Source organism: Diaporthe amygdali (genome assembly GCF_026229845.1).
Source record: "Diaporthe amygdali strain CAA958 chromosome Unknown NODE_17_length_903054_cov_64_435670, whole genome shotgun sequence".
NCBI classification, from domain to species: Eukaryota; Fungi; Ascomycota; class Sordariomycetes; order Diaporthales; family Diaporthaceae; genus Diaporthe; species Diaporthe amygdali.
The window spans coordinates 734,969-762,646 of NW_026517037.1; the positions used below are offsets into that span (position 1 = coordinate 734,969).

The window sequence follows — 27,678 nt, forward strand, 5'->3', positions numbered from 1 at the left end:
TTTGCAAGTTCCTGGGACGATGAAGGCGGGGAAGACACGCATTTTGATACCTCATGGGGAGAAGAATCAGTGGCTTTGATACAGGAACACGAGGGGCGGGATGATGGTCGGTAATAGGACCTGGAGGCTCTTCGGAAAAACGCTGAAATACGAACTCGGTGTCATCCAGGCCGCATGGTCTGACAATCTTTCTCACGCGAACTTTCTCACTCTTTCCTTTGTCTTTTGTTTTGGTGAGACTGACAATACGCTTATTTTCATTGCGCCATTCACACTCACATTTACTGCCATATCGGGTTTGGGTTTGTCTTGGGTTCTGGGTTGGGAAATGGGTTGGGAAATGGGTTGGGATATGGGCGGAGGGAGGCAGGACAAGAATGAAGTCGGAGGATCAAAAGTGGGCTGACGACGGTTGGGTTTTGAAAAGTGCATTCACGGGCGGCCGGCCGGCTGGCTGGCCGGCAGGTTTATTAATTCAGTTGATGGCATCGAATCAGCATTTTTAATCTCGCGAAGGTTGAGCATATAGCTTTGGCCATCCCATAGCCAGTTTTATTAGGATCAAAAATTTCTTGCACATATACACAGAGATGCTAAGCTTGTCTTGCCTCGTGAATAAGATCGACGTGACAATTCCAGGACCGACGGGCCTGGGAAGTAAGTTGGAATCTCTTCGCCCTGGCTTTCAGGTCCACAGCATTCGTTCGCTTTTCTGAGGAGGCCGAGGCCACTCGAAGCTAATTAATACGTAGACTGTCATTGACATGAGCTGGCGAGGCTACATACACACCGGGAGACTCCTCTGCAGGACAGAAGATAACGCCCGAGTTGTTGCATCCGTTCCTGGAGCTGCTTCCTTGGTGGGAACAATCAAAAGGATGACGTTAGCGGTTGTTACTTATCACAACTCAGCAGGAGTTTAGTCCGAGTCATGTATACATCTCTCGGTCGAGCACATGATGAACTTGAACACTATCCTATTGAATTCAAGGCCTGATGAAGAACGAGACAAGCACTTGGTCCGTTGACTTCACACAATTTTCTTCCTATCTGTCTTCCCGATTATATGTAGATGCTGCCTGTCTGCTTAGCCTTTTAGAAAGAAGCGATTATTTCGATTTGTCACACTTTCCTTCAGTCTCCCCTTTCTCAGAATAGTCTCATATATCAGTACCAGGCTGCCATCTGCCTGCGGCACACGCAAAATTGGAAGAGAGTATAGAAAGGTTTTGCCTGTTGGTGGTGTTCTGAGTCACAAACACCCAACGCTGACACCAGCCCCTCTAGGCTCCACAGACCCCCTACTTGCGACGGCACAGCTATATTAGACTGCACAGTATAGAAAACCTTCTGGAGTCCTTGTCTTGTGATTAAGAAAGCAGCTCTTGACTACAGTGCAGTTGTCATGGCACCATCTCAGAACTCAGATACCAACCTGCGCGACAGCAAAGATGGAGCAATCACTCAACAACATCCAATTGCACGACGACTGGGGTGTCTATGTGTCCGAAGATGACGAAGACGAAGTTACTGAACTTACCGAGGGCATTGACGGTTACATCGTGCGCGTGGAAGTTCCTGGACCTCCTTGTTATCCTGTGACCATCGGTGGGCTCATCCAGGGCGGTGGTAAGTCCTATCGCATCGAGCACAAGCTCGGCCACGGCGCATTCTCAACAGTATGGCTAGCTTTTGAGGTCGGCACTGGTACCTCAGTCGCACTCAAGATTCATCGCACTCTTACGACGGCAGGTCAGGCTGAGAGCCGAATACGTCAGCACTTACAACAACTGATATCAGATCCTGGCGACAGCCATTTGGTGACCAGCACTTCGGCTTTTCCTCTTCCTGGGCGATTTCCTCAAGATTCTCATTGGGTGATAGTTCAGCCAGTAATGGGACAAAACCTTCATAAATATATGAGCTCCTGGCTCTCATTTTCGGATTCTGCCACTCGGTTACGCTTGGCCAAAGATATCCTCAAAGCAGTTGCGTGTTTCCACGCTCACAACCTCATCCATCGCGGTACGTGGCCACTCACACCCATATCGCCTCGAATTGCGTCTAATTTACCAGCAGATATCAACGACAATAACGTCATGCTCGGAATTGTCCCCGGTGCTCTCGACCAAGGACCGACGCCTTCAGAACGTTACAACCAAGTCGGTCGCCCACAGAAGTTTCCCTTGCCAACATGCGAATGGATTTGGAGGCCAGGGGACCTCGTTGCGCCCATTGGATGGCCATCCAATATGGTCGCCAAGACAGCCTTCTTGAGCGATTTCGGCTTGTCGATGCGCGCTGGCTCTCCAATAACGGACGACTGCCTCCCGCCATTACCGTGTGTTTCGCCAGAGCTCTTCCACGAGGGCTTTGGGCCCACCTACGAGTCGGACATGTGGGGATTCATGTGCGTCTTTGCTACTCTGATGACTAGTTCCAGTCTTTTCGACGGGTGGAGCGCCCCCGGTCCTTTGGGTTGTATGGCCCGTGTTATAGGACCACTGCCTAGGGAATGGGACGGACGATACAAGTGGCCGCGTCTTTACTCGGAGGAGGAGCGCCGCAAGTGGTATGACCAGTCAAGAACCGCAGATTATCCTTTTGAGGCTCTTTTGGGCCTTTCCAGGGAGGATCTGAAGGGGTCAAGAGAGCAAGAACTGGTATCGGATGTGTTGCACAAGGGCTTTAAATATCAGCCTTCGGAGAGAATCACAGCGCAGCAGCTCTTAGATGATGCGCCATTTCAGGAACTTATGTCGATTCATGGAATAGAATAAGCAGGTCAATAATGATGATGTCCGATTTATAGAGTCCGGCAAACGTCACTTGTGGGTGGACTTCCACATCTTTGCTGAGCTGCTTCCATACTGCGTCCAGTCTCCAGTGTACAGCCACCAACAAAGACATATCTCAACGTTTTTGACAAAAACTTTCCGCCAATTTGAGCTAGAAATTGCTGGCTCTGCAATCTGTGTAATTAGTCTAAGTGCTGATCATGATGTTCACAAGCATATTTGACCACCTGACGCAGATGTATAGGAGCTTTTGGAGAGGATGACCCGCATCAGACTTTGCATGAAATTTTCACTCGATCTTCAGGAAGACGAGGGACAAAAGTTTCATCTTTAGTCGCTGATGCTTTGATACGATACGACGAGATCACAAATGTGAAGACGACAACTTCAATGACGGGAATTGTGGTTCAACACGGGGGATTTTGATACTTTGGCTGTCTGACCTGATTTACTTCGTGCTAAACTCCAAGCATTCAGGAAGAATGGGTTACCGATACCCGCAGAGTCAATTGTGATGCACATGGCGTTCAGTAGACTCGTAAATAAGCCCCGAGGCATAGCCAATCCCATCGACGCAGCTTTGAAAGGAACATGAACGTCAGTTAAATCAACACATGTGCGCCTTGTAGCACGGAGGAAAACATCTGATGGGTCTGTCTTGGACCTTTGGCATCCGCTCATTGGAGCGGTTCGGTGCACGGTCAAGAGGTGGGTGGACGATGGGATGAGTCGAGTCCAATCAATGTGACCATGTCGTCTAAGGATCCGCATAAAACACATAGAACTGAATTAGTTTATGAATGAAATGTGTCTGCAGATCTTCGGACTGAAGATCTTTCAGATCCGTACCCGTCTTCTCTCCTGCCTCCAGCAGGAACTCTACACGTTCCCGTATAACTGCATTGCACATCCTTCAGTCTGATCACCAGCTTGTGGGCAAGTTCTGATGGAACAGACTTTTCCATCGCAAGTGTCGAATTATTAGGATAGATGTGTCTACGTAGAACTTCATAGGTCGTTCTTAGCCATTCGTCCGATGTCGCATATTCAGCAATACCTTGGATCCATGCAAGTTGTGACCGGGCGCCACTCTGCCAGATGCCTGATACTAAAGACCGACGAAAACCAGCTTTCAAAAGGAGCTGTACACCTAGGAATGGGCAATATGCTTCCCTTCAGGCGGCGACCAAAATTCACAGTCATCGAGAGCTAGTAAATTAATGGGTGAGACAAATAACCATAACTTCAGTATAACTGCGTCTGACTATCTGAGCTGCCTAAAGTAGACATCCCGGCTTTCCCCTTGACAATGGGATACCCAAAAAACCATCTGAAACTATATAACCTCCCCAAAATGCTAGAAGTGCCCGGCAGGTCAAAGGCACTCAACGGTGCCTCTTCGCTGATGCATTGCACAGGCAGGAAGACTTGCTCGCAAACTCCAATCAGACCAGATAGCCACATGAAGAAAAACTCAAGAAAGCCAGTACAGGCAATGAGCGCCAGAGACCAAAAATCCAGGAATGACGGGTATACCACGCCTGCGCCAATGCAAATATCGACCTGAGCAGACGCCTTCAAATGTCGTATCCCATCAGGAGCGCTATGGCTCAGGAGAATGCTGTCAGATAGCTTGCTGTGCAACATATGTTCCGAAAAGATTCCACCGTGTAAATCAAACCCAACTATGACCAAGGTTGTAATAAGGGGGTAGGGGATAGCTAGGATCCGCGTGTCTTTGCCGAGGCATATCCGGCGCCCCGCAAGGGCGCTGACTAACAAGAAACAACGTCAATCCTTAACCAACATATTCATCCACACAAAGATGAGCAACTCTTCCAAGAGAAAAAAAAAAAGCGCAGGAAACTCCAGGTGCAAGACGACGTTGTCCTGTGCGCGGACCCCGAGAATGGATTCTTGATTATCTGTTAACAGCCCAAAACCTGCTCCCAGTCGCAATGCTTGAAGAAGGAGCTGAGTTCGCAGATGGAGCTGAGTTCGAAGACGGAGCGGAGCTCGAAGGTGGATTTGAACTTGATGTGACCGGCGCCTGGCTTCCTTCTGTTTGTGCTGCACTGCTGAAAGACTCTCCAGCCTGGATCTGATCCGCCGTGGCTTCAGCCCGGCGTCCAAGTTAATTCAGCTTGCGACGCTTCGCAGGCGGCGGCTGCGATGAGTCGTCCTCGACCTTATGTACGTTTCGATCGTGCTGCCGGAGGTTGTCCTTGCGTGAGAATTGTCTGCCGCACTTTTCACACCGGTACTTCACACCGTCCCTATGTGCAATTTTGTCATGCCTGACCAAGTGGTCCTTGCGAATATAGGGGCGGCAATTGCATTTTGGGCACGGATAGGGTCTTGGCTTGTCTACCCCCTTTCCCTTGCCCTTGGCAACTGTTGCCCGAGGTATATTGTCCGAGCTCGCCGGTGTGGAAGGAGTGGAGCTGTCGACACAATCTTCCGCGTCGATAATCTGTCCGGGTCCCTGGTCTGCCACCTGCTGCAATTCCTTATGCTGGGTCAAATACAGCTCCTCTTGTGTGGATTCACCAGAGCCTATCGCTTCCTCGCCTGGAGACTGAGTGACGGAATTCTGAGGCTGAAACTCCTGGGCTTGAGAGCTATGAACCTCCTTGTGCCGGAAATGATGTCTGTCACTTGGCACGTACGATTCCTCAGCCTCTTGCAGTCTTGAATCATAAAGGCGCAATGATCCTTGTCCGATGTACATCAGTGCCTGGAGCCGGTCTTCCTCGGCCTCTTTCTGGCTGGAGTACGGCGACGCAGCCGCATTGTTGATGTGAGGCGTGGAGATCTGTCGCTTCATGGCCGGGGCTTGCAGAGCCGGCAGTGCCTTTGATGGGTTCCCGTGTGAGATTGCCTGTGCATTGTTCGTATGTTGTGTGGCAGAGAAGACATGGGGACCTGGAGAAGGGCTGCTAAGAACAGTGTAAGGCTGGATATTGTTGGAAGACCCGAAAGCCGCCGGAGCAGTGCCCACAGCAGACGGTCGTCTGGTAGGTAGTATGTGGCGCCCATTTGGCAGCACCCGGCCTCTTCGCTCCATCTCGTCCTGTGTTGTCGGACTAGCGGCCATTCTTGTGTCTGGATCAAACCCTTGGGAAGCCATGAAGTGAAGCTCTGTCGGTAGGGGCGTGGATAGGTTGGTATGGCTCTATGGCAGCTAGTGCTGTAACAGAAGGCACCGGCCTGTCTTTGGGCAGTGCTGTGGGGTAGGTGTTGGGGTCTCAATATATGATTGAAAGGGTCTTCGTGGGATTTCACTTCCGCAGACGTCGGTATTGAACCTGTTGAACGAGCGAAAGTTCCAATTCACCAATTAAATGCTTTGGTTGTGTGGATTCTTCGCATCAATCCAAGTTAGCAATGTTTTATGCGGTTTTATTGTCACTGCGACTCAAGTGACAACAACGGGTGATTTATGTTTTTTATCGACAAGGACTGGTCTGCTTCTGCGCCAAGGGTGAAGCAAGATGGTATAACATATTTTTCTGAAATTCGCCCAATATCTTTCACACGCAAATGGGCTAATATCATGTGCTGGAAGGTAATTGGCGAAATACCAGAGAAATGGAAAGTTTGCCTCGCAAATTGCATCTTATTCTCGAACCGCTCCGACTAGTAGCCTTGCGCTACCGGTCCTCACGGTCCAACCGACTGCGATATGTACGGTGTGTACCATGGATCATCCTTCAAGTAGAGGAAAGGCGAGCCCGGCATGGACAGAACAATTGAAGGCTACGTGCTTGTGACTCTCTGAGGGGAAACATGACCCACACAAGACGTGAAGGTTGTGCGCTGAGAAGCAGGGACGGCTGGGGGAAGTGGCGCCAGTGTGACAACGCCACCTAAGCAATCGACAGACGCCGGCTGTGGTGAATTGGAAGAAACTGTCAGGCTCAATGCCTGGCCTGGCCGTCTCTGTACTAGAGCCACCCTCAAATTTGGGACACTGTGGGGTACGCCAAGGACTGGCGCAGGGAGCCGTTACTGCTTGACAAGCAGACTGCGCACCGACCTGGCTGCTGAAGCCTGAGGCCAAGGAACAGCTCAAAGGGGAAAGCACGATGCAAACAGGGTGGGCACACCCGCGCACACAACAACCGACTTCTGGTCTGGGCCAATCGATTCCTGAGAAGATTTGCAAGGGGACCACAATGCTTGAACAAAAAGTTGGGGCAACTTGCAGATGGGGGTTCAGAAAAAAATTGGGCATTCGTGAAAAGAAATTTGGTGACTTGCGATCGAATTTAATGACTGTCCCTGTGTGGGTTATCTCTGAGACGAGGCAAGCGAAGGCAGTGAGAGCGATCGGAAATGCGGAATCTCTTGGGCTTCGTGGTCACGAATGCAAGAATGAGGAGGGTACGTCCCAAGAGGTCGTTGAAGGGTTTTTGATTGGGGATCGATGGGAGTCTTGGAGAATTGAGGAGAAGACTTGACAAGTAATTATGGGCCTTGCAGTGTGAGGAGGAGGCTCGGGGCGGGTGGGAGGGTGTATGGCTGAGAAGAAATGTACGAGTTGGAGGGCGGGTCAAGGAGGGCGAAAGAGGAAGGGAAAGCTGGGGGTTTTGTGTACACTAGTGTGTCTTCAAGAGTGGACTGGGAGGAGGAAGACGGGTACGTATCTCAGTGTAGAATTAGAAGCACGGTAGGTATTTGAACATGGGCAAGCACTCTGCCCGTAACCAGCGATACAGGCTGACCCAGGAACAGAATCGACCCACCCAAAATGTGTACCTGCCAACCAAGCACGCTCTTCCATTGAGTAGGAATGAGATATGAAGTACATAAAACATCAAGAACTTTCTATAGTTTACCTAATCAAATAATCGACTCTCAGGCTGTGGTTGACGCTGGCTGTGATGGGCAGATGCAACCACCAAACGACCATAGTGGTGATCATGCCCGAGCACTATGTGGCCGTTGGTCAGACCTTGTTTCATTTTTTTTTCAGACTCTTCTGAGTAACGAGAGATGTTCTGCAAAAAAAATTGGATTCTAGATTGAACTTGTTGTCTGGTTGATTGTGTGGCTTGTATTGTATTCGAGGACTACTCCGACTCGCAGCCCCTTTTTTGTTATAGGCTGCGGGCTATGAGATGAGCATCTCTGTATCTTGGCTGCACAATGGCATCCTCTTTCCCTTCGCAACAACTGATCACCCCTGATCGCAGGATTTCATCCAGCACCAAATCGAAATTGAAAAGCATCTGAAGCCCTAATCTATGCTTGTTTCGCCGTTAAAGCTATCCATATCTCCACGGTTTCGCGTGGCACTCACCAGCCTGAAGCAGCCGTCCCGCTGCATCTGCAACACCGCCAGGATGGCAAAGCCAGACCACTCTGAAAGGACAGCGACCGAGCCTCGCGACCCGGTAAGGAATGCAGCTGCTCTAAGAAGTACCCAGGGAACACCTGCTAATTCAATGAGCATCCTCAACAGTCGCTGCACACGGTCATTCTCAAGCAGATCGAGGAGGTCAACCCCACCATCCGCACCTTCCGCCTGGCCATCCCACCGCCTGTGGGTAGCATCAAGGTAAGCAGGCCTGGACCACCTGGGCAGCTCCCATCAAACACCTATCTTGGGTGCTATGGGCTATGCCAGCTCAGTCCTCACTCCCCGACCGCTCCAGCCCCCCCCCCCCGCCCGAGCGCGACACGGACGCCCGAATGAACGCAGAGAGCCATAGCTAACCCGCCCACCCAACAACATCTAGTTCCTCCCAGGGCAGTGGCTAGACGTCTTCGTGCCAGGCGTGAGCAAGCCAGGCGGCTTCACCATCACCTCAGCGCCCTCAAGGGCCCAGAAGAAGCCGCCGCCCGCCAGCGCCCCAGCCGACGGTGACGGCGCCGCCCCGCCCGCCCAGCTGCCCTACCTCGAGCTCGCCGTGCAGAAGTCGCCCGACAACCCCGCGGCGCAGTACCTCTGGAGGCCCACGGAAGAGATCCTGTCCTCTGAGCTGCGCGTCCGCGTCGGCGGCAGCTTCGTCTGGCCGCCTCCTGGGGTCCAGCCTATGGTGAGTAACGCACCCTTTTTCCCCGATCAAGACGCACCTGGGCGCAGAGCGACGCAGGGCCCCGCCTCCAGCAGAAGCCACTCACGCTAACTTGACGAGGAAAAGACGTTGCGCAAGGTCGTCTTCGTCGCCGGCGGCGTGGGCATCAACCCGCTGATGAGCATTGTGAGCCACCTCGCCGAGCGCCCCGACCCGCGGCACACAGTTGAGTTCCTGTACTCAACGAAAGACCCGGGCGAGAACCGACGAGACGCCAAGAAGATTCTGTTCCTGGACCGACTCTCTGGAATTTTCAACGGCGACGGTCGTGTTAAAGGGAGCCTGGGGTTGTTCTTGACGCCTTCTAGCAGCGTTAGTGCCACCGGGGACCAAGAGAGTCAGGAGAACGTTGACGATAACTTGGGCGTCCCGTTCAAGCAGCGCCGGATCACTATTGACGACGTCGCGGAGGCCATTGGTGATGACAAGAGGCTTGCTGTTGTCTATGTCTGTGGGATCCCGGCGATGACTGACGAGTTTGTCGAGAAGTTGACTTCTCCGGAGGGACTGGGCCTAGAGCCTCATCGGGTTCTTTACGAAAAATGGTGGTAGGCTCGGAACAGGATAGATACAGGAACAAAGTCTTCTATTACCATGGGAACGCCATCTACTTATTTTGAAAGCACACTAGTACTTGCTTCTCATACTACAACTTGCCCTTGCCCACGAGGACGGCCGAAGATATCTAGAGCAATTGCTGCTTCGAGGAAGTGCCACACTCCTTGGGCTTCTCATGTCTGCATCCGAAGTCTGCAATTTCGAACCACACTAGATCCAATTGCCATGCTTCTCCTTCCCATCTGGTGCGAATAGGTGAGGTGTCGAATAGTTGCGAACAGGCGCCTCGCACAGCGGCTGCCTGAGGGGTGAACGAGACCGGTTCCGGCGCAGGGTGTCCCAGAGCCGACCAAGCCTTGGGCTGAGCACTCGGCGGGGTGAAACCTTGGGAGAAGGCGACCGGCGAATCCATTCCCACTCGTCAAGTTGAAGGTGCGGAAACCTGGAAAAGTCGATACCCTTCTCTCCAACCGTCACCACTGGCTTGCTAGCCTTCGAACCGGCGGTCTTTCCATCTCCCATCATTGACGACCCATTATTGTTGTCTAAGAAATCTGTGTTGTTTTCCGACATTTTTCCCATACTGACTGGATGGTTCTCTGACAAGGCCGACTGGGACTGGTTTACTCTCAAGTCATCATCGGATGACAGATAACATTCGTAGTCCGAGACTGACAGGTCGCTGCAATCTGGCGGGGGCTGATCGCGATCAAGAGAAGCATTTGACTTGGTCTTGTACACCGGAACCTCCTGGGCGTGGCCATACTTAACAGATTCGTCCAAGAATGAAGCGTCCTTGACGTAGCTCAGAAGTGAAGCTGCGATAGATGCAGTGGATGTCTTCCGCGAAGGGCCGTAGGATTCGTTTGGCACACCAACTGGTAATTCTGGTAGTGGCAGGTCCGGCAAGGGACGTTGGAGATACCATTCGGGTATGCCATCGGTAGGCCCGTCCCTAAGGGACTTGCTGGGCTGGGGCAGTTTCTGGCTTGTTCCTGATCCTGGTCGCAACTGTGGCGGAGTCCTGAGCACAAACGTTTTCTCCTTTCGAGGCTTGCTGCACTCCACCATCCCCTTTTGCTCTTCACTGAAGCTGTCGTCGTCAAAGACCGATTCATCAGCATCAAAACAAACAGTTTCGGTTTGAGGTAAACCTCGCTCCAAGGGTGTGTCATCAATGCTGGCGTCAGGTGTGGGGTCGACGCTGTCGGTAAATGTGCTGGTAGAGAATGTTTCGAAGATGCTCGAGTCATCGGCGGGAATCAGGTTTAGCTCGCGGAGGTTTGACCAAGAGCGATAATGGAGTCGAAAGCTGGCGAAGGGCGCATCTTTTGGGTCAATGAGGTAGAAGTCGTAGAAGGAAACATCTTGCGGGTTATCTAGCAATCCGCCGCTTGGTGCGCTGGTGGCCCAATGTTAAGTGGACATCGACACGAGTATATGGAGTAGAACACTTACGCGATGCCATATTTCTCCTGATGTCTGTATTGATCCAGCTTAGCAGCTCTTCTCTTTCGGCCCTTGGCTCGAAATACTTGGATTTCGATGAGTCCACCGTCCTCTGCGACAGACTTCTCCTCCTGGCCTCCCACAAAATGGAAATATCTGGCTTCGATTCCGTCGGGTTTCATAATCGTGCCGTCTTCTTCGTGATTCCAGCGATCACTAGGCTCGTACAGAGCTTTTTCTACCCGCCCCTTGCTCTTGACCTCGGGGTTGATGCCCCACGACGTGATATGTCTTCCATTCATGAACAATTTGAAGAACAGGTGACTGGGAGGATTTGGCTTTTGTTCGACAATGTAGCTGATCCAGAACTGGGCACCTGTGTAACAATAAGTAGTTGCATTTGTGTACAGTAGAGGACGTGCTATTACATACCTGGCACGGACGGAATGTAGACCGAAATCGTGGGACTGACCTTTGATACTCGTGTTGGGTCTTGATGGACGTTGTCTGAAGGGCCCAGGTGAACAGACGATCCATCGGGATGGGGGTACTCGGGCAGCTTCCCGACCTCCAGTTCTGCGAGGATGGAAACGTTTATGCCACGAAATGAAGGCATTTTGCGCTTTCTTGGTGGCCGTCAATCATATTCGATCAACCAGAGAATTGGATTGGTGTGACACTGCTGGACATGCGGCCTGACACAATGTGAAGACTGACCCAATATGTGAGTACGGGGACGTCGAATTGAATTCGAGCAGACCTCGAGGTAAACAAACTCACCTCGCCAGGGGCCACCTTCAAGTGGACCAACGATTGGGGTAAGAGCGAGCCTAGGAGAGGGGATCAAAAGTGCATAGCTTCTAGCTATGAAGGCGCGTCCTCTCACAGCTTCAGAAGCCTGCACACCTAGAGAGGAAGCTTCGTTCCAGGGACCCCTGAAACAACTGGCTTAGTGCAAGAATTCACCGCGCAAGTTCCAGAAAGGACGAGAACGTTTCTATCACATAGAGGCAATATGGCGGAAAGAAAACCCTTCCAGTCCGAACGGCTGAGGACGCCTGGAAGCATTCAGATCTTCGGTTTCGTGTGCTGCAGCGCGCCTTGAGGCTGATCAGGTACCCTCACATGCAGACTCAGGAACACGACCAAATGTGGAAAGCTTCATGATCTTTTTGATCCACAGAACACCGGATTCTATTCGATTGGTGGGCTCCGGGTGCAAATGTACAACAAATCGCCCTGGGACGTGTCTCGCTGTCTATGAACTCGCCCCAAGAACCTTCTTCGTGTCCTCCTCTTTGTTTAGCAGACCTAGGTTCCGTATTTGGCCCGCGGTGGGCGCATTCTCTCGTCCCTGGTTAAGCTCCGCCTTCCTGTATGCTGCCTGTAATGCCATCACCCGCGCGGCCTGCGAAATCAACGGTGTCAACTTTGGAGTTCTCTGATCGCACAGCTCTTCTGGACGTGACCGACCTCTTTCTTGTGGTGCATGCACTCGTAGTAGTCCTCCAGCACGGGGACGCACTTCTTCTTGCCCGAGGCGTCCTCCGAGCTCGTGTTGACGACGTAGCATGCGAGCAACTCCTGCCAGAAGGGGAAGCACCGGGACGGACCTAGCGGGTAGAAGGGTCAGCGTGGTGTCTCTGTCTCTGCCGGCGGGGGCCATTGGCTCCCGAAAGGCAACTCACCCCCGTTCAGTCCGTATCCTGATGACATGGCTTCGGTTTGGGTGTGGTATCCAGGGATTTGATTGAGATGTCGCCGGCGAAGTCACCTGTGTCGCATCGCCAAATGATGGCATGAAGTCGAATCGGGACCTCGCGATTGGCAATGGTGGAGCTCCAGGGTGCTGTCCTGCCTGCCGAGGACGGCACAGTGCCAAGGTGCTAGGTGCCCACCGGGACAGCTGAATTGCAGCACGGTAGCATTTCACACTAGCCACAGACGCCACCGCGAATGACCAGGATGTTGATTGCTTCCAAGGAATGCGACAGCTTTACGTACAGAGCTCAGCGCCAAGCTCCTTGAATCTCCCTACACTTTGTTTACAACTTGGAGACACAATACAGTGATGCGGCTGCTCCTCTGATCGAACACTCCAGCAAAACGGAGAGCATGTGTTGCGCCGATCTCCCACCATGAGTCTCGTTCTTTCAGCCCCGAAGATTGTCCTCCTCGCCACCCACCTCGCCGCCAAAGCGGATCTCGACAGCTTGTCCTTCGTCGCTGCGCAACATGCCTCCGTGCTACGAAAAGAGTTGCTCCTGCGCATCCTGCTCACCTACCTTCCCGAAACCTTGAAGTCCGAGGAATATGTCTCATTCCTCGACGAGATCGAAAAGGAGGAATATGTCACACACGAGCACTGGGACGTTGACATATCCGCTGTGGAACATCTGAGCGAGGAGGACGCTGTCAAGAAGGTCCGCAAGCTGCACCTGCAGAAGCTGTCATGGCCGCAGGCACCAGCGGAAGCTGAGGATGACCCTCTCACGCTGTTCTTGCTGCGCCGGTCGCACAACGTGGACGAGGAGGCGGGGCTCTTGACCCAATTACCCGATTTATTAGTGCCTTTCCTCGACCACTCGCCCTGCATTCGAACGTGGACGATATCAGTACTTCTACCGCTGCTCAGAAGGAACTACGAATACTACCCCAACAATAGTGTTCCGGTGACACTATCAGCATTCGAACACTTGAGCGATCACGCGGCCGTCGACTTGCTCCTGTCACAGACCGGCCAGCGGGAAGAGGACCTTCCTTACATTGCTCGAGACCTCCGAAGTCTGTTAGGACCGTGGTTATATAGCGAAAAGAGGTGGATAAGTAAAAGCCCGGTTGGGGCAGAAGCAGAGGACGCCGACGAGGATGACCTGGAATGCCCAGGCTGGGAGCAGATGCTAGTGTGGCTCACCGCGCACGCATCGAGCACTTGGAAAGTTGCGGTCGAAGCAATAGATCATTGGCACTCGCCAGAGGATGTCGACTTGGGCGGATTTGGTCAGATGTGGCTGAACGAGGACAAGCAGCAGTACCTAGAACACAGATATGCTCGTGCTGCTATGGCGTCAGCGTACTCGATTTCTGAAGCAACTACCGAGGCGCTGACAGGCGCATACACCATCGTTGCAGAAGTTGCAAAACTACTAGACGACCCTTTGCCACCATTACAGACTGCGGCTTCCAACCTCACGCCAGTTCCAGATCTGGGCAGTACTAATATCATGTTCGCGAAGAATGTCACTCACCTTCGGAACAACCTCCTCGACGAAGGCAATGTCCTCACAAAGCCATCCAAGCTAGCAACAACCCTCCTCTCCGCACTAGTCGTCAGCGCTTTTCTTGCGACGCGCGCCGGATCTCCTTGCACACCTCGGAGAGCTGGCGAGCTGGCTCTACTGCAAGACGAGCGTGACCAGAAGGCAGAAGCTCTTAAACTCATACACTCTATCAGCGAAAACGGTCCAAACTCGGATGACAGGTTTTGGCTCAAGGCCAGAAATGAGATCCTTTGGCTGAGAGACTGGGGCGCAGAAGAGGATTCGGGTCCGGACGAGAACCAGCACTGTTCCGGGATCTTCGGACGTGTTAGTCGGGACTTCCTTGAGGTTGAGATCTTGAAGGCCCTGTTGGCGCATACTCGTGCGTAGCACCTATGTTTCACTGTTTGCTGACAGATTTTATTTCTGACTTTGTGAGCAGGATATTCACTGGCAAAGTCTCTCTATGAGGATTCGACCGAGCAGCCGCTTTCGAAGAAAGTTCTGCAGGACACCATATATGCTGCGGCCATGAGTGCCTACGACAACGCTTCAAATCCCAACCGCACAAGGGGTGGCGTAAAGAAATGCAATGACATGTAGGTTTTGCAGGAGACTCACGGACAACATCGCAGTTACTGATGTTTGATCAGATTACATGCCTTCCCGCAGACCATAGAACGGTCGTTCGTGGCGACGCAACGGATCGAGGCACTCCTCAAAGCGACCCACGCTTTGAGTGACTATCGACTCGTGCTGAAGCAAGGAGAGCCATTTACGCCTGTTGTCCTACGCGTCCACCAGGATCCCATCTCCATTATTGGAAAGGTGTTGGAACAAAATCCCAAGAGCTATACTAATATCCAAGACCTCGTTGAAGTTGGCCGTAATATGGTGGTTGCGGGCCTGACGGTTCGCGACAAGTCAGGTCATTGCTCGCTTACGCCGGAAGCCGAGCCCCAAGAGATTCTGCACACTGAGAGGCGCATCACGGCGATGTGCATCGATGCAGCCTTGACAGAGGATGACTTCGAGACTGCGTATTCCTACGTTGTCAACCGCGTGGCTGCTCTCGGCAAACCACCACAACCCTTGAGTCGCAAGGCCAGCAACGGCTCTTTGGTGAACAAGGCTGCGTCAGCACAGGGTCCACGGGATGACTGGTCGTGGAGGGCAGCACTCCAAGCTGGCAAGTACCGCCGAACCTCGCGAACTGTCCGCCCTACGCATCTCGGCACTGCAAGCGGCAACCCCGACATCCGGCACCTGGAGCAGAGGATCCAGTGCCTGGCCACCGCTCTGCGGGTTGCGCCTTCTGCGACACTACCAGAGATACTCAACACATACCGCCGCACGGAGGAAGAGCTAGACACGGCCATCAAAGCCGAGCAGGAGCAGGAGAGCGCCTGGGACGAAGCCGCCGACATGCAGACGATGCCCGGCGGGTTTAATGCGCCCACTCGCAGCGCCACGGCACCAGCCAGACAGCCGGCGTCGTCACGGAACACGGCCGAGGAAGCGCCGATGTCGCTCTTCGACCTGTCGAGGGCCAGCATGCGCTCTGCGCAGCGCAACCTGACGGCGCTGTCGAACTTCAACACCACCACGCAGGCTAGAGGCTTCGATGCGCCGCAGACTGCGGAGGACTCGGCCGAGCAGCAGCAGCAGAGAGCGCGAAAGAGAGACCAGCTCAGGGACGCCGCCGTGGGCGGCCTGACTGCGGGAGTCGGTTGGTTGATAGGAGCTCAGCCGGCGCCTCGCGCTCCTGAGAGGGAATAGTTGGGGCTCTGCAGGATGCAACAGGCGGATGTGTGTTGGTACTAGAAATCAATGATACCTATTTCTATTTGGCATGGCTTTCTTGCGTGATACAGGCTACTGCCGCCTCGCAAATCATTCCTTCACAAAGACTTGTAGATACATACATCTAAGCATGAACATGTCTCAGACGCCTGGGAGACTCTGCTGCCAGCTCGGGGGGTTGCAATACACAGCGAGTCGCGTATGAGTGCTACACGGCGCTTACAGTACAACAGCATGTAAACAGGTGAAAGGACTGTGGAGTAAGTGGCAACGTTGGGTGGCTGTGTGAAGTGCTCTGCTGTGTGTGTGTTCTGTTGTTGGTCCAGGTCGCAAGGGTCCTTCCTCTCCACAGGCTCCCGCCACGGGCAGAAACAAGCTGTGGCCCGTGCTCAAGCTGAGCGGCTCCAGCCCCCACCATGCCAACCTGGCGGCAGGCTTGTCGCATCATCGTCGCCTTTGTCGGCTCTGAACAACATCACCTTCTACCACACATTATTCCTTCCACCTTACCCACCGCTGCTTCACCTCACCTCACCCGCCTGTTAAGGCCCACCTCCCCCCACGCACCTGTTATCTTCGCCGCAGTAGCTTGGCTCAGCTCATTTCTTTCTTGCAGTTCGTGTCGTACAGTCCTGTGCGACCTTGACTTGCCACTAGTGTCAGCCAACCTCGAAACTACTGCCTCACTGACGCTTGCATTCGGTTTTCTCTAAAATCGGCCATATTTATCGTGCCGTACAGTCTCTTTTCTTTACGCGACTCGACCGAGTCAAATTCAAAGCATTCTACACTACAACGGCAATCTTGCCAACCACGCGACGATGGGTGTTCCCAAGTTCTTCAGATGGCTCTCGGAGCGGTACCCCTCCATCTCCCAGCTCATAGCTGAGAATCGAATCCCCGAGTTCGACTGCCTCTACCTCGACATGAACGGAATCATCCACAACTGCACCCACAAGGACTCGGGCGACACCCAGTTCCGCCTGAGCGAAGATGAGATGTTCATTCGCATCTTCAACTACATCGAACACTTGTTTGGTAAAATCAAACCCAAGCAGCTGTTCTTCATGGCCGTGGACGGCGTTGCACCACGAGCAAAGATGAACCAGCAGCGCGCGAGACGTTTTAGGACTGCGCTGGACGCTGAGCAGGCAAGAGACAAGGCGATTCGAGAAGGGAAAGAACTCCCCAAAGAGGAACCATTCGACAGCAACTGCATCACGCCAGGAACGGAGTTCATGGCGAAGCTTTCGCAGCAGCTGAGGTATTTCATCAACAAGAAGGTTACCGAGGACAAGGAGTGGCAGGGCTGCGAAATCGTGCTATCCGGTCACGAGGTCCCTGGCGAGGGCGAGCATAAGATTATGGAGTACATTCGTAACGCAAGAGCACAGCCCAACTACCACCCCAACATGCGGCACTGTCTATATGGTCTCGATGCCGATTTGATAATGCTGGGTCTGCTCAGCCACGACCCGCACTTCTGCCTCCTCCGTGAGGAGGTCACCTTCGGCCGCCAGTCCAAGGTGCAGTCGAAGGAACTGGAGCATCAGAACTTTTATCTCATGCATCTTTGCATTGTAAGAGAATATCTAGAGCTGGAATTCCAGGATTTCAAACAGGATGGCGCGAATCAGTTGAAGTTCTCTTTCGACATGGAGCGGGTTATCGATGATTTCATTCTCATGGCGTTCTTCGTCGGCAACGATTTCTTGCCCAACCTTCCCCGGATACACATTAACGAAGGTGCTTTGGCGATGATGTTTAGGGTATACAAGTCCGTCTTGCCGAAATGCGACGGCTACATCAATGAGGGCGGCGCAATGAATCTGAAGCGTTTGGGTATTTTCCTCGAGGAGCTCAGCAAAGAGGAATACCGCTTCTTCGAGCACGAGGTCGAGAGCGCTAAGTGGTTCCAGGCCAAGCGGAAAATCGGTAATGGAGACGCGGCGCCGAAGCCCAAGGGCAAGCTCGTCGTCACCTCGGAGCAGAAAAAGCTATGGAAGGAGCAGATCAAGCCCTTTCTTACAAAGCGGGCGTCTGAGACTCTGGATCTCGGCATCAGCCTGAAAGCTGCTGATCGGAAGTTCGTGCAAGAATTCGCCGACAGCGCTCGCATCGGCTGGAAGACTAAGGAAGATGACGACGGGCACCGGCATCTCGTGCTTTCCTTCCCCCCAAAGCCAGAAATGGACGATGGTGAAGGCGCCGAAGACTTCGAAGAAGAATCGCAACTTGCTATCAATCGGATTGTTAAGAAGTACGATAATGCCGAAGTCCAAGACGTGACAGCAGAAGAAGCCCAGGCTCAGTATGATGTCTTGTATCAGCAGAAGTTTCAAGAATGGAAAGACCAATACTACGCCGAGAAGTTCCCTGAGTGGGCAGGAAAAGAGGAAGCCGAGCTGAAAAAACTCACCGAGAACTACGTGCAGGGGCTGCAATGGGTATTGTTTTACTACTACCGTGGTATCTGCTCATGGCCTTGGTTCTACAAATATCATTACTCTCCTTTGATTTCGGACGTCATCAAAGGGCTGGGTGCCGATCTTGACTTCAAGCTGGGCCAGCCTTTCCGGCCGTTTGAGCAGTTGATGGGTGTGCTTCCAGACCGAAGCAAGAAGATCGTCCCTACCGTCTACTGGGATCTCATGACGAACCCCGACTCGCCTATTGTTGACTTCTACCCCAGAGATTTCGAGCTGGATATGAATGGCAAGAAGCAGGACTGGGAGGCTGTGATTAAGATCCCTTTCATCGACGAGAAGCGTCTCCTCGATGCCATGGCCACCAAGAACGATTTGCTGTCCGATGATGAGAAGGGCAGGAACGGCTTCAACGTTCCCATCAAGTTCACATACTCTGCGGATTATGACTTCACCTATCCATCGTCCATGGTGGGCATATTCCCTGACATCCCTCATTGTCATTGTGTGGAGAACATATTCGACCTTCCCCCAACGGATGGTCTGAGCTACCGGCAAGGATTGATGGATGGCGCCATGCTTAACGTCTCGGCTCTGGCCGGTTTCCCAAGTCTGGCAACCCTTCCCTACACTGCGACTCTGGGCTTCCACGGGGTCAATGTCTTCCAACAGGATAGTCGAAATGAGAGCATGGTCGTCACGCTATCCGACTCAGCGATGCGGACCAAGGTCGAGAACGCCAAGAAGAAACTTGGCCAACGGTGTTACGTTGGGTATCCATTTCTTCAAGAAGCGAAGATCGTACGTGTCTCTGACGAGCTGTTTGACTTCACACTTGCAGAGAACGGATCTGGAGAAGTCGTTGTGAAGGATCACTCCAACAGGGAGATCGATGACTGGCTGAAGAACTCAAGATACTGGGAGGACTTCTACAGCAAGCGCTTGGGCATCTTGATTGGTGATGTGGAGTCCATGGTCCATGTCGAAATGCTCAGGGGTCTGATCAAGACCGACGAAGGCGCTACTATCAAGGAATTCGGTGAAATACCAGGCATGCGAGACTTCTACGCATCGCAGACCATCGTTGATGACGTGGTCAACGAGGACGAGCGTTTCACGGAAAGAGCGGCACTGCCTCTCGAGGAGGAATTCCCTGTGGACTCCCACGCCTTTTACCTGGGTGACATGGCGTATGGTCGACCTCTCGCAGTTACTGGCTACAGCGACAAGAAGCTGGATGTTATTATCTCCAAGATGAAGAACAAGGAGCCAGAGTTTGCAAGGCAAATCATCCAAAAGAGCGAGCGTGAGAACAGATACATGCCGTCTTTCCAGGTCGCCAAGGACCTGCATCTTCACCCTTTGGCCTTCAGCAAGATCACATCTTCCTACCAAGTCTTCAGCGTAGGAGATCTCAAAGTCAATCTGGGCCTGAACTTGAAGTTTGAGTCAAAGAAGTTGAAGGTACTGGGCTTTACACGCAAGTCTGAGACAGGCTGGGAGTTCAGTCGTGCGGCGATCAAATTAGTACTGGACTACATGACAAAGTTCCCAGACTTCTTTGCGGGGCTGATCAAGAATGTCCAGAGCAGGGATGTCAAAGCAACTGACATCTGGTCCGACGAGGCCACAGCGACAGCAAGAGTCAAAGAGATTGGTCAGTGGCTCAAGTCCGTTGGCACGAACAACTTTGCCAAGGTGCCACTGGACGCTGAACAGCTCGACTCGACCGTCGTGATGGAGCTGGCTAAAGCATCTGATATGGCTTTGCAAGCTTCTCAGGACACTACACCGCAGGCCGTCAAGGGAGTGCCGCGTAGCGCCCTCTTGAAGCCTGGAGACGCGGAGACCCGACTCGGGAACCAACGTTTCCGCTTGGGAGATCGAGTCGTTTACGCGCAGGATATCGGCAAGGTTCCTATCGCCTCACGAGGGACTGTTGTTGGCATTAGCAGGGTGGGCAGCAAAAACATCCTTGATGTCCTCTTCGATATCACCTTCATGAGTGGAAACACTCTGGATGACAGGTGCCCCGTGTTTAGAGGCCAGACAGTCCCAGCCTCATCTGTCCTCAACTTGACCGATAAGCAGGTCGTCATTGGCTCCAAGGCTGCCCTGGCGCGTGCCCCTCACCCGTCACTTACCACGCTCGTGGCGAGTGGTGGCTATGGTGCACCGGGCGGCAGACAGTTCCGCGAATCTGCTCCACCTCCACCACTGACTGGTTCATGGCGCGGTGCAATCAATGGTACTAACGGTCACAGTCGTGGTCGTGGAGGCCACAATGGCCAGCCGGCTCAGCGGGGGACCCTCAACATCCAGCCCAGCAATCTGGTTTACCGCCCGTCGCCGAATCAGACACCACAACAGGACCACCAACGCGGCGGCCGTGGAGGCTTCCAGAACGGCTCCGCTAGAGGCGGACGTGGTGGTGCTCATCGTGGACGGGGCGGTGGTGCAGCGAACGGTGACGGTCAGCAGGCGCAACAGCCATCCTATAACGCTTATCCACCACCCCCAGGCCTCGATGGCAGAGGCCGAGGCCGTGGTAGGGGAGGCCGAGGCCGTGGGTCGTCGGGTTCGCGTGGTAGTAGGGGTGGCGGCCGGCCGCAGCAGTCACAAGCTGCTGCTCAGAGCTAGGAGACTTCGTCATCACACACTTCTGCACCGTCGGCTGCCGATTGGCCGCAACCGCCACATAGCTCTGATCTGAGTTAGAGGCTCTCTACACAACGCGTTTCACCATCGCCGACTGCCCAGCGGCCAACACCTCAATTGCCTTTGAGAGGAGTGATCACCATGGCGTCCATTGCCATTCCTTTTTCGTCACAATACTCCAACTACAACCGGTTCGCTGACGACACTCTGGAGCTGATACCCCTCGGAGCCATCAGCGCAGTGCGATACACAGGCAGCGATACCATGCATATTTTGCACACCCGCCTATCCTACAGATCATGGTCCCAGGAACGTGGCCATCCCTACCTTGACCCGTACTTCGAGCAACATTACCACCCTCCATGTGAAGGTTTCTGTTGCTTTCTAAATGGTAGCGATGGGAGGTATTATGGAGCGCAGATCATTCTGGCCTTGCCAGCCCACGGGCGCTTGCCGTTGCTGCCTTTCGTGTCCATACTAGACCTCAGGATCTATGGCTTTCTCTGCCGCCTCAGGAGCCACCGGCCGCAGCTGTCACACTCTGATGTGGAGGCTGAGCCGTCGGTAGTGGTAGTGGAAGAGACCGATGAAGAGACGAGTGATGAACAAGGAGGCGCAGAGATGCCATATGAAGGGGACCAGATGCCATACGAAGGGGACGGTTGGACGATGGTCATGAATACGATGATGTTGAATATCTTTCGGTCAGTGTATCTGGCTTTGGGATGGTATATATTCCAGGGACAGCAGTTTTCAACATAACTTGTATCGATTAGCGGTAGCCGTGGGGCATGAGGCACAGCGATAGAATACAGAATAGCGAGCGGTTGAAAAGGATATCACTTAATTGTAAACAGTGCTTTGTGAATAATTTGTCGCCACTGAGATGTGAGAGTCGGGCGAGATCAGCCTCGCTTGGATTGTAGGTGCTTCTTTTCCTCCGCCGCCGCCGCCCCCCCCCCCCTCCCAACTACAGATGTCTTTTTGTTCCCATACACCAGAGGATGCAGGGTCGACAAGCTCTCATAAAAATGCATGAATCACGACGTCCTCGGCTCGCACATGGAACTGATCCACTTCTAGCCTTACCTCCTGAGACCTGTCCCTCACAATCCAGCTCGTGGGCCACCCTCGCGAGACTCCCAACCCGCCTCAGCAGGCACGCGCGCGCCCGCCCCGGCAGACACCCCAATCAAGCCTCGGGCTTCACCTTCTTCCCCTTGTTCGCAGAGCCGCCCTTGGCGACCTTGTCGCCGTCGTCCTTCTTCTTGATGGCGGGCAGGGCGAAGGGGTCGCTGGCGCCGCCGGCCGTCGCCTTCCACAGCCCGTAGTCGCGGCCCTGGTCCCAGGTCAGGGCGCCGACCCACGGCTGCACGTTGTAGTGCAGGCGCAGCTCGACGTCGGCCGCCTCGGCGATGCGCGACGACGGGTGCGTGATCTGGTACTTTGGGCGCTGGTTCTTGAGCGAGAGCTTGCCTCTAGATTGTCGGGGAACCCCCCGTGTTAGCATGGCTGTTTCTGAAAGGCCTTGCACTTCTGCTGCACGAATGTCCATGCGCCTGCACTGTGTCCCGTATTGCTTACCGGCTTGGATCTATGGGCTTCCCCGCGGCGCTCTTCTTCAACTTTCGCAGTGTGGCGGGGCCGATGTTGGCGAGGTGGTCGGAGCTGGGGCTGGTGATGATCTGGTCCCAGATGACGGCCTGGTTGGTGGCATTGTTGGTGTTGTCGCCCGCCGCGGCAGGCCACTCGGCCGTGACGTAGACAAAGACCTGCTTGGTGTTCCAGGTGAAGAGCGAGCTGAGGTCGGCGTCGAGGCTGAACTTGATGATGGCGTACTCCTCGCGCTTGGTGGAGTAGTAGTGCGGGCGGCCCTTGACGACCTGCGTGCTGGTGGGCCGGATGGTGCCCGAGGGCGTGCGCGGCGCCAGGAAGTCGGTCGCTGCGATGAAGGCGGCGACGACGAAGGCGACGGTCGTGAAGAAGCCGAAGACGTTCTGCGCCCGCACCAGGGAGGTGTACATCTTGGGCGTGAGTGGGTGGGCCCCGGGGGCCTGTTCGGTGTCGTGTGTGTTCGGTGATGGGCTGGGACACGGGGAACTGGTGGTGCTTGGGAACTTTCTCGAGAGCGATTCGGCTGGTGGTGCTCTGAAAGTGTCGTCTGCCGTTTACTTTGCAGTCATCGCTGCGAATTGGTGGTGGGATATACCGAGTTGATATTTGATCGTCCTGAAGGAACGTGGCTTCTTGTCCCACCTTCACAAGGGAATAAGACGAAGCTCAGGCCACGTTTGGGGCCAGTAGCTCCTCTATCGCCTGCTTATCGCGGGACAGCTATCCCTGCTGGTCGGGTCCCCTACCTGTTCTTACACATACTGGAACTGTTTTTAGTACACCTAAATACAGGTACCTCGATAGTCTACTTGCTGTTGATAGCCTCGTGATGCTTCACTTCCACTTTGCCAGTCCATCATTGCCATTGAGGTTCCCAATCGTGTTTCGGAAATAATCATGACCAGGCCCTTCATTTCGCCTAGACGAGGAATTCATCCATCGAGCACACCAGGCAGCAAAACAGGCAGCACTCCCCTGTCCACAATTGGTCAAGGCCGTTTGAATAGGTGTACCTAGAACATTTACCGTTCGTTGCATGTTGGGGCCAATAAGAGCGTCTTTGCTGCACACAGAGTATATCATGCTGCACATCTCCCACATCAACATGCGCCTCATTTACACAATACATCAAAGCTGAAGTCGCGCTGTTGGATCGCGTACGGCTCGGCTCACTTATTGGACAAACGTCCCCTGTAAGCCGGGATCCATGACCCACGACCCCGAGCTTCAACGCTGATCTTCATTGACCCCTCTTGCGCTCTTATAGCTCGCCTTTGATCCCCGTTGTTTTGTTTTCTTTTCTCGTTCTCTTCAGGCGAGAACGATACATTGTTGTTTCGCTATGGTGTATCTTACCCCATTCCAGAGATCTATGTGCGTGTGCGTGTGCTATGCACTAATATTATAAGAACTCCCCTTACATATGGAAACGATGACGTCCGCCAAATACCTCTGTTGTCCCTAGGTATGCTCATGTATTCCCTTAAGAGTTGCCCTAAATTATGATTTATACTCCTTTTCCCGCCCTTTGAAATGCGTATCATCAATTGTTGCTTGTATGCCTGATGCTGAAGAAGATATCTGGTATCGCTAAAAAGGAAAAGGTCGTGCAGTTCTCATCACTTGGTTTGGATGTTCATCCTTGGAGTCTCACTTCGCATCATCCTCCTTTGGCGCCGTCACCAGGACGACAGTATCAGGAGTCCCCTCTCTTATGGACCGGTCATCCTCATCTGGCTCAGGTGATCCTAGTTTCCGGTCTCCCTCCCCTTTCGCCGCGGGCGACGCGACGGGGGACGCGAAGGGGGACGCGAGGGGGGAAGCCAACCCTGGCTCTTTCCCTTTGGGACTGGAGGGCGGCTGCGACGCGACCTGCGTCCTAGAACTGTCGCCCTGCTCCAGGACTGGCCGCGGCGGCGGCTGGAGACCGCCGCCGTCGTCTCCAGCAGCCGCCGCGTCCGGGGACACCACGCTCTCCAGAGGGGCGGTGGTGGTCTCTTCTGCTTCTGGCGCCGCCCGGAGCCGCCTGTTGACTTTGACGACCTCTGCCGCGAGGCCCCTGAGCCCCGTCAGGATAACGTGCGGCCTCTCCCAGGCCAGCAGACCTGGCACCCCCTGGACCCGCTGCGACGACAGCACGCTGTAGTGCGTGTTGGCCCACGCCGGGCACACGTACCCCGTGTTTGCGTCGACCTTGGTGGGCGCCTCGAGCTGAACCGTCCTGTCGCTTGCCTCCTGGGCGGCATTGGCCCCTTCGCCCTCGCCTGTCTCCCCCAGGAATACCGTGATGCCGACCCTTGGCCTGGTCGCTGGTTTCTTCTTCGGCCCTTCTGTATTCGAGGCGTTGTCGTGTGTGGCACAGTGTGCCCAGAACCGCATCGCGTACTCTGGTCCGGGCAGCCACGCGAGGTTGGTGAAGGTGATGATCTGCTCTGGCGTGAATGGCAGCCGCGGCGCGAGCAGTCGCAGGCCCTTGAGGGCGAAGACGAGGAGCCCCGTGGGTGAGTCGCACATTGCGTATCTGCGGTCGTGTCAGTTCAAACATGCCCTGTGGACGAAGTCGTCCAGACCAGTCTCTGCATCACGCCCAAGAGCGCGAAGCGCAGCCACTTACGCGAGTGTGTTTGGCTCCCTCAACCCAACATTATTCAAACCGAATTCAGACGGGGTGAGCGCCTTCTTGTTCTGCTCCAGAGCAACGACCGCCTGCTTGTGGGCCGAAAGATCCTCCTTGCTATACCCCAAGATCGGAGCATTGAGCACATTGGCGAGAGTCCACTTCGCCCACTCCAACGGCGCCTCCGACAGCTTCGGCGAGCACAGTGGCGGGGAGATGAGGTGGGCGCCGAGGCAAGCGCCTGGGTAGCTGGACGACAGGCTCTCAACGAGCTTCCAGTCGATCTTGGCGGGAGAAGACTGTGCGGCGCCCGAGTTGCTGACCAGGTAGTGCTCGTACCCGAGGCGGAGCATGAGGGTGTTGAGCATCTCGGCCGTCGTCGGGATCACCGGCGTGTTGTTCGGGAAGGGGTCGCTGAAGCCGAGCCCCGGCAGGGCCGGGATGACCAAGTGGAACGGCTGGTCCCGGGACGCATCTTCGGGCTCGGTGAAGGGCTTCACCAGGTGCGCGAGGGCTAGGTTCGAGAAGGGGAATGGGGGTATCAACAGGAGTGGCAGGGCGTGCCTGTGAGGCGAAGGGGCATGGATGAAGTGGAGCCGGAGCGGCGTCTCTGAGGAAGGGATTGATATGGTCGTGCGGAACTGGGGAGTCTTGTTCAGGCTCTCTTCCTGCGCCCGCCATGAGTATTTCTCGAGCCTGCTGCTGCGTCAGCCCTACCGCGTCGCCGGAGACCATCCTATAATGGCTCGTCCCGTATCCCACAACGCGGGAACACCACTGCCGACAAACAAGAAGACTTACCAGAAGTCAATAAGCGGCTCTACCTGAGGCTTCGGCTCCCACCAGTCCTCGGATGGAGGTTGTGTGCCCTCGTGCGGCAGACGAGTAAGCTCCAGCTTCTGCCTGGTCAGGTCCAGATATCTGCTCGAGACCTGCGGACGGTGTTAGCAGCTTGCTCTGGCCAACACGAGAGATGCGCGGCGGGGAACTCACGTGGACCTTGTATGGCTTGACCTCATCGCCGGCCGCCACCGGCGGGGCGTCTTCAGTTTCGACCATGATACTACCACAGTGCTACTATACAAACATTATTCACCTAGGTCTTGGCGCGAAGTCGGAAAACAAAACACAAGAGGCAGTGCTAGAGCAGGTGGGATTTTTTTCTCAAGTTGGAAATTCCATGTGCTATGAGGCGACGCGAAACAGGATTTCAAGATGGCAAAATAATTTCCAGGAAAGCCTATAACAAGTAGGAGATATGGGATAATAAACAGGCGCGCTGTCTCTCTGCCTTCAACAGAATCCCCGTTCAAAACAGGAAAGGCGCCGACCAGACTATCAAATTCAAGGGTCCATAATAACTGGGCAGCTGGGATCCTGGCGGCGTGGCTTGACGGATCCCGGTCGCAAATGTGGCGCTGTTTTCATTCAAACTGTCACCTCTTGACGGCGAAAAAGCAGTATCTGATCCCAGGAACGCCACAGAAGTGGCTGTGCTGCATACCGCCTAACCATACTCCGGAAATGATCGACCCCTTTCTGGTGCTTGCTGCCGACGTAATCCTCGAGGGTGTGTGTGGGGACTGGGCTTCCCTTCCCGCCCCTTCCCTTGGCAGATATGCCAGGGCCGGGGCGCTTCCACATTAACAAGTTCGTTATACAAGGACCAAGAAAACCTGGAGGAGGAAAGACGCCAGTATGGGGGAAACCTGCTCGCGTGAGAGTGGCGAATCTGCAGAGGCTGCTTCAAGAACATAGACAACCATCTTCCCTGGGCTGCCTCCCGAGACATGCATGTTGCGACTCGCACGCTGGCACGTCGTGCCCTCCACTACGCTCACACATAGGAGCCCAAAGGTGTCACGGGCTCACGGGAGTGGCGACAGCCCCCCACGAGCTCCCTCCCTCCGAGCGCGAAAGCTGGGGGGACAGGACCCTTGATCGACAAGCGTTGCCCGCGTCGCGCTGGGGCTAGTCGAATAAGCTCAAACCCATAGCCTCTATGCTGAAGAGCTGTCAGTGGTAAGCCTTGGGTTATTCACCTCTGCAGCCAATGACAGCGAGCCGCACACATCTGGATCAGAAGCATGGCTGGCATCTTGGCATGCCAGATGTTGTGCGCGCGTCTATTCTGCTTTAATCCAGGTTACTCAAGCCGGAGATTCAGGTTAGTCAGTCACGATCCCGCGAGTCTGAAGTTGCGTGCCAAAAAATACCGTAGTCATCGGGTATTAGCCATACATTCCACGAGCTCATATCGCAATGCTCTCCGTGAGGTCCAGCAGCAGCGCGCCCCAAGATGGAAGGCATGAGACAAACCGTCCCTCTCTTACAAAGGGCGGGCTCTATGCCACGCCCCAGAAAAAGGAACCCGCCCACTAAAGGCCCTTCTTCTCACCGACTGAACGGCAC

At 54.2% G+C, this 27,678-nt stretch overlaps 10 protein-coding genes across 10 annotated transcripts; 5 read left to right on the forward strand and 5 right to left on the reverse strand.

Annotated features, from left to right (window-relative positions):
* Window positions 1–1,451: 1,451 nt before the first annotated feature.
* Window positions 1,452–2,780, forward strand: J7T55_005184 (uncharacterized protein; the record flags this gene model as incomplete). Its single annotated transcript, XM_053144559.1, has 3 exons — window positions 1,452–1,752; window positions 1,990–2,025; window positions 2,080–2,780. 3 exons carry the CDS (start codon window positions 1,452–1,454, stop codon window positions 2,778–2,780), a joined length of 1,038 nt encoding a protein of 345 aa, XP_052992908.1.
* Window positions 2,781–4,726: 1,946 nt separating this feature from the next.
* On the reverse strand, window positions 4,727–5,895 carry J7T55_005185 (uncharacterized protein; the record flags this gene model as incomplete). The annotated part of the gene is made up of 3 exons (XM_053144560.1): window positions 4,727–4,873; window positions 4,987–5,074; window positions 5,147–5,895. The coding sequence occupies 3 exons, from the start codon at window positions 5,893–5,895 to the stop codon at window positions 4,727–4,729; spliced, it is 984 nt and encodes a 327-aa protein (XP_052992909.1).
* A 2,251-nt stretch (window positions 5,896–8,146) lies between these two features.
* Window positions 8,147–9,433, forward strand: J7T55_005186 (nadh-cytochrome b-5 reductase; the record flags this gene model as incomplete). Its single annotated transcript, XM_053144561.1, has 4 exons — window positions 8,147–8,197; window positions 8,266–8,361; window positions 8,543–8,842; window positions 8,948–9,433. 4 exons carry the CDS (start codon window positions 8,147–8,149, stop codon window positions 9,431–9,433), a joined length of 933 nt encoding a protein of 310 aa, XP_052992910.1.
* A 216-nt stretch (window positions 9,434–9,649) lies between these two features.
* Window positions 9,650–11,504, reverse strand: J7T55_005187 (uncharacterized protein; the record flags this gene model as incomplete). Its single annotated transcript, XM_053144562.1, has 3 exons — window positions 9,650–10,841; window positions 10,898–11,264; window positions 11,321–11,504. 3 exons carry the CDS (start codon window positions 11,502–11,504, stop codon window positions 9,650–9,652), a joined length of 1,743 nt encoding a protein of 580 aa, XP_052992911.1.
* A 642-nt stretch (window positions 11,505–12,146) lies between these two features.
* J7T55_005188 (uncharacterized protein) lies at window positions 12,147–12,604 on the reverse strand (the record flags this gene model as incomplete). The annotated part of the gene is made up of 3 exons (XM_053144563.1): window positions 12,147–12,296; window positions 12,362–12,501; window positions 12,577–12,604. The coding sequence occupies 3 exons, from the start codon at window positions 12,602–12,604 to the stop codon at window positions 12,147–12,149; spliced, it is 318 nt and encodes a 105-aa protein (XP_052992912.1).
* A 422-nt stretch (window positions 12,605–13,026) lies between these two features.
* Window positions 13,027–15,927, forward strand: J7T55_005189 (uncharacterized protein; the record flags this gene model as incomplete). The annotated part of the gene is made up of 3 exons (XM_053144564.1): window positions 13,027–14,530; window positions 14,591–14,747; window positions 14,802–15,927. 3 exons carry the CDS (start codon window positions 13,027–13,029, stop codon window positions 15,925–15,927), a joined length of 2,787 nt encoding a protein of 928 aa, XP_052992913.1.
* An 845-nt stretch (window positions 15,928–16,772) lies between these two features.
* J7T55_005190 (53 exoribonuclease 1) lies at window positions 16,773–21,017 on the forward strand (the record flags this gene model as incomplete). Its single annotated transcript, XM_053144565.1, has 1 exon — window positions 16,773–21,017. One exon carries the CDS (start codon window positions 16,773–16,775, stop codon window positions 21,015–21,017), a length of 4,245 nt encoding a protein of 1,414 aa, XP_052992914.1.
* A 159-nt stretch (window positions 21,018–21,176) lies between these two features.
* Window positions 21,177–21,830, forward strand: J7T55_005191 (uncharacterized protein; the record flags this gene model as incomplete). Its single annotated transcript, XM_053144566.1, has 2 exons — window positions 21,177–21,739; window positions 21,812–21,830. 2 exons carry the CDS (start codon window positions 21,177–21,179, stop codon window positions 21,828–21,830), a joined length of 582 nt encoding a protein of 193 aa, XP_052992915.1.
* A 397-nt stretch (window positions 21,831–22,227) lies between these two features.
* On the reverse strand, window positions 22,228–23,059 carry J7T55_005192 (uncharacterized protein; the record flags this gene model as incomplete). The annotated part of the gene is made up of 2 exons (XM_053144567.1): window positions 22,228–22,513; window positions 22,620–23,059. The coding sequence occupies 2 exons, from the start codon at window positions 23,057–23,059 to the stop codon at window positions 22,228–22,230; spliced, it is 726 nt and encodes a 241-aa protein (XP_052992916.1).
* A 1,240-nt stretch (window positions 23,060–24,299) lies between these two features.
* J7T55_005193 (uncharacterized protein) lies at window positions 24,300–26,325 on the reverse strand (the record flags this gene model as incomplete). The annotated part of the gene is made up of 4 exons (XM_053144571.1): window positions 24,300–25,170; window positions 25,264–25,962; window positions 26,068–26,198; window positions 26,260–26,325. The coding sequence occupies 4 exons, from the start codon at window positions 26,323–26,325 to the stop codon at window positions 24,300–24,302; spliced, it is 1,767 nt and encodes a 588-aa protein (XP_052992917.1).
* Between the last annotated feature and the right edge of the window lie 1,353 nt (window positions 26,326–27,678).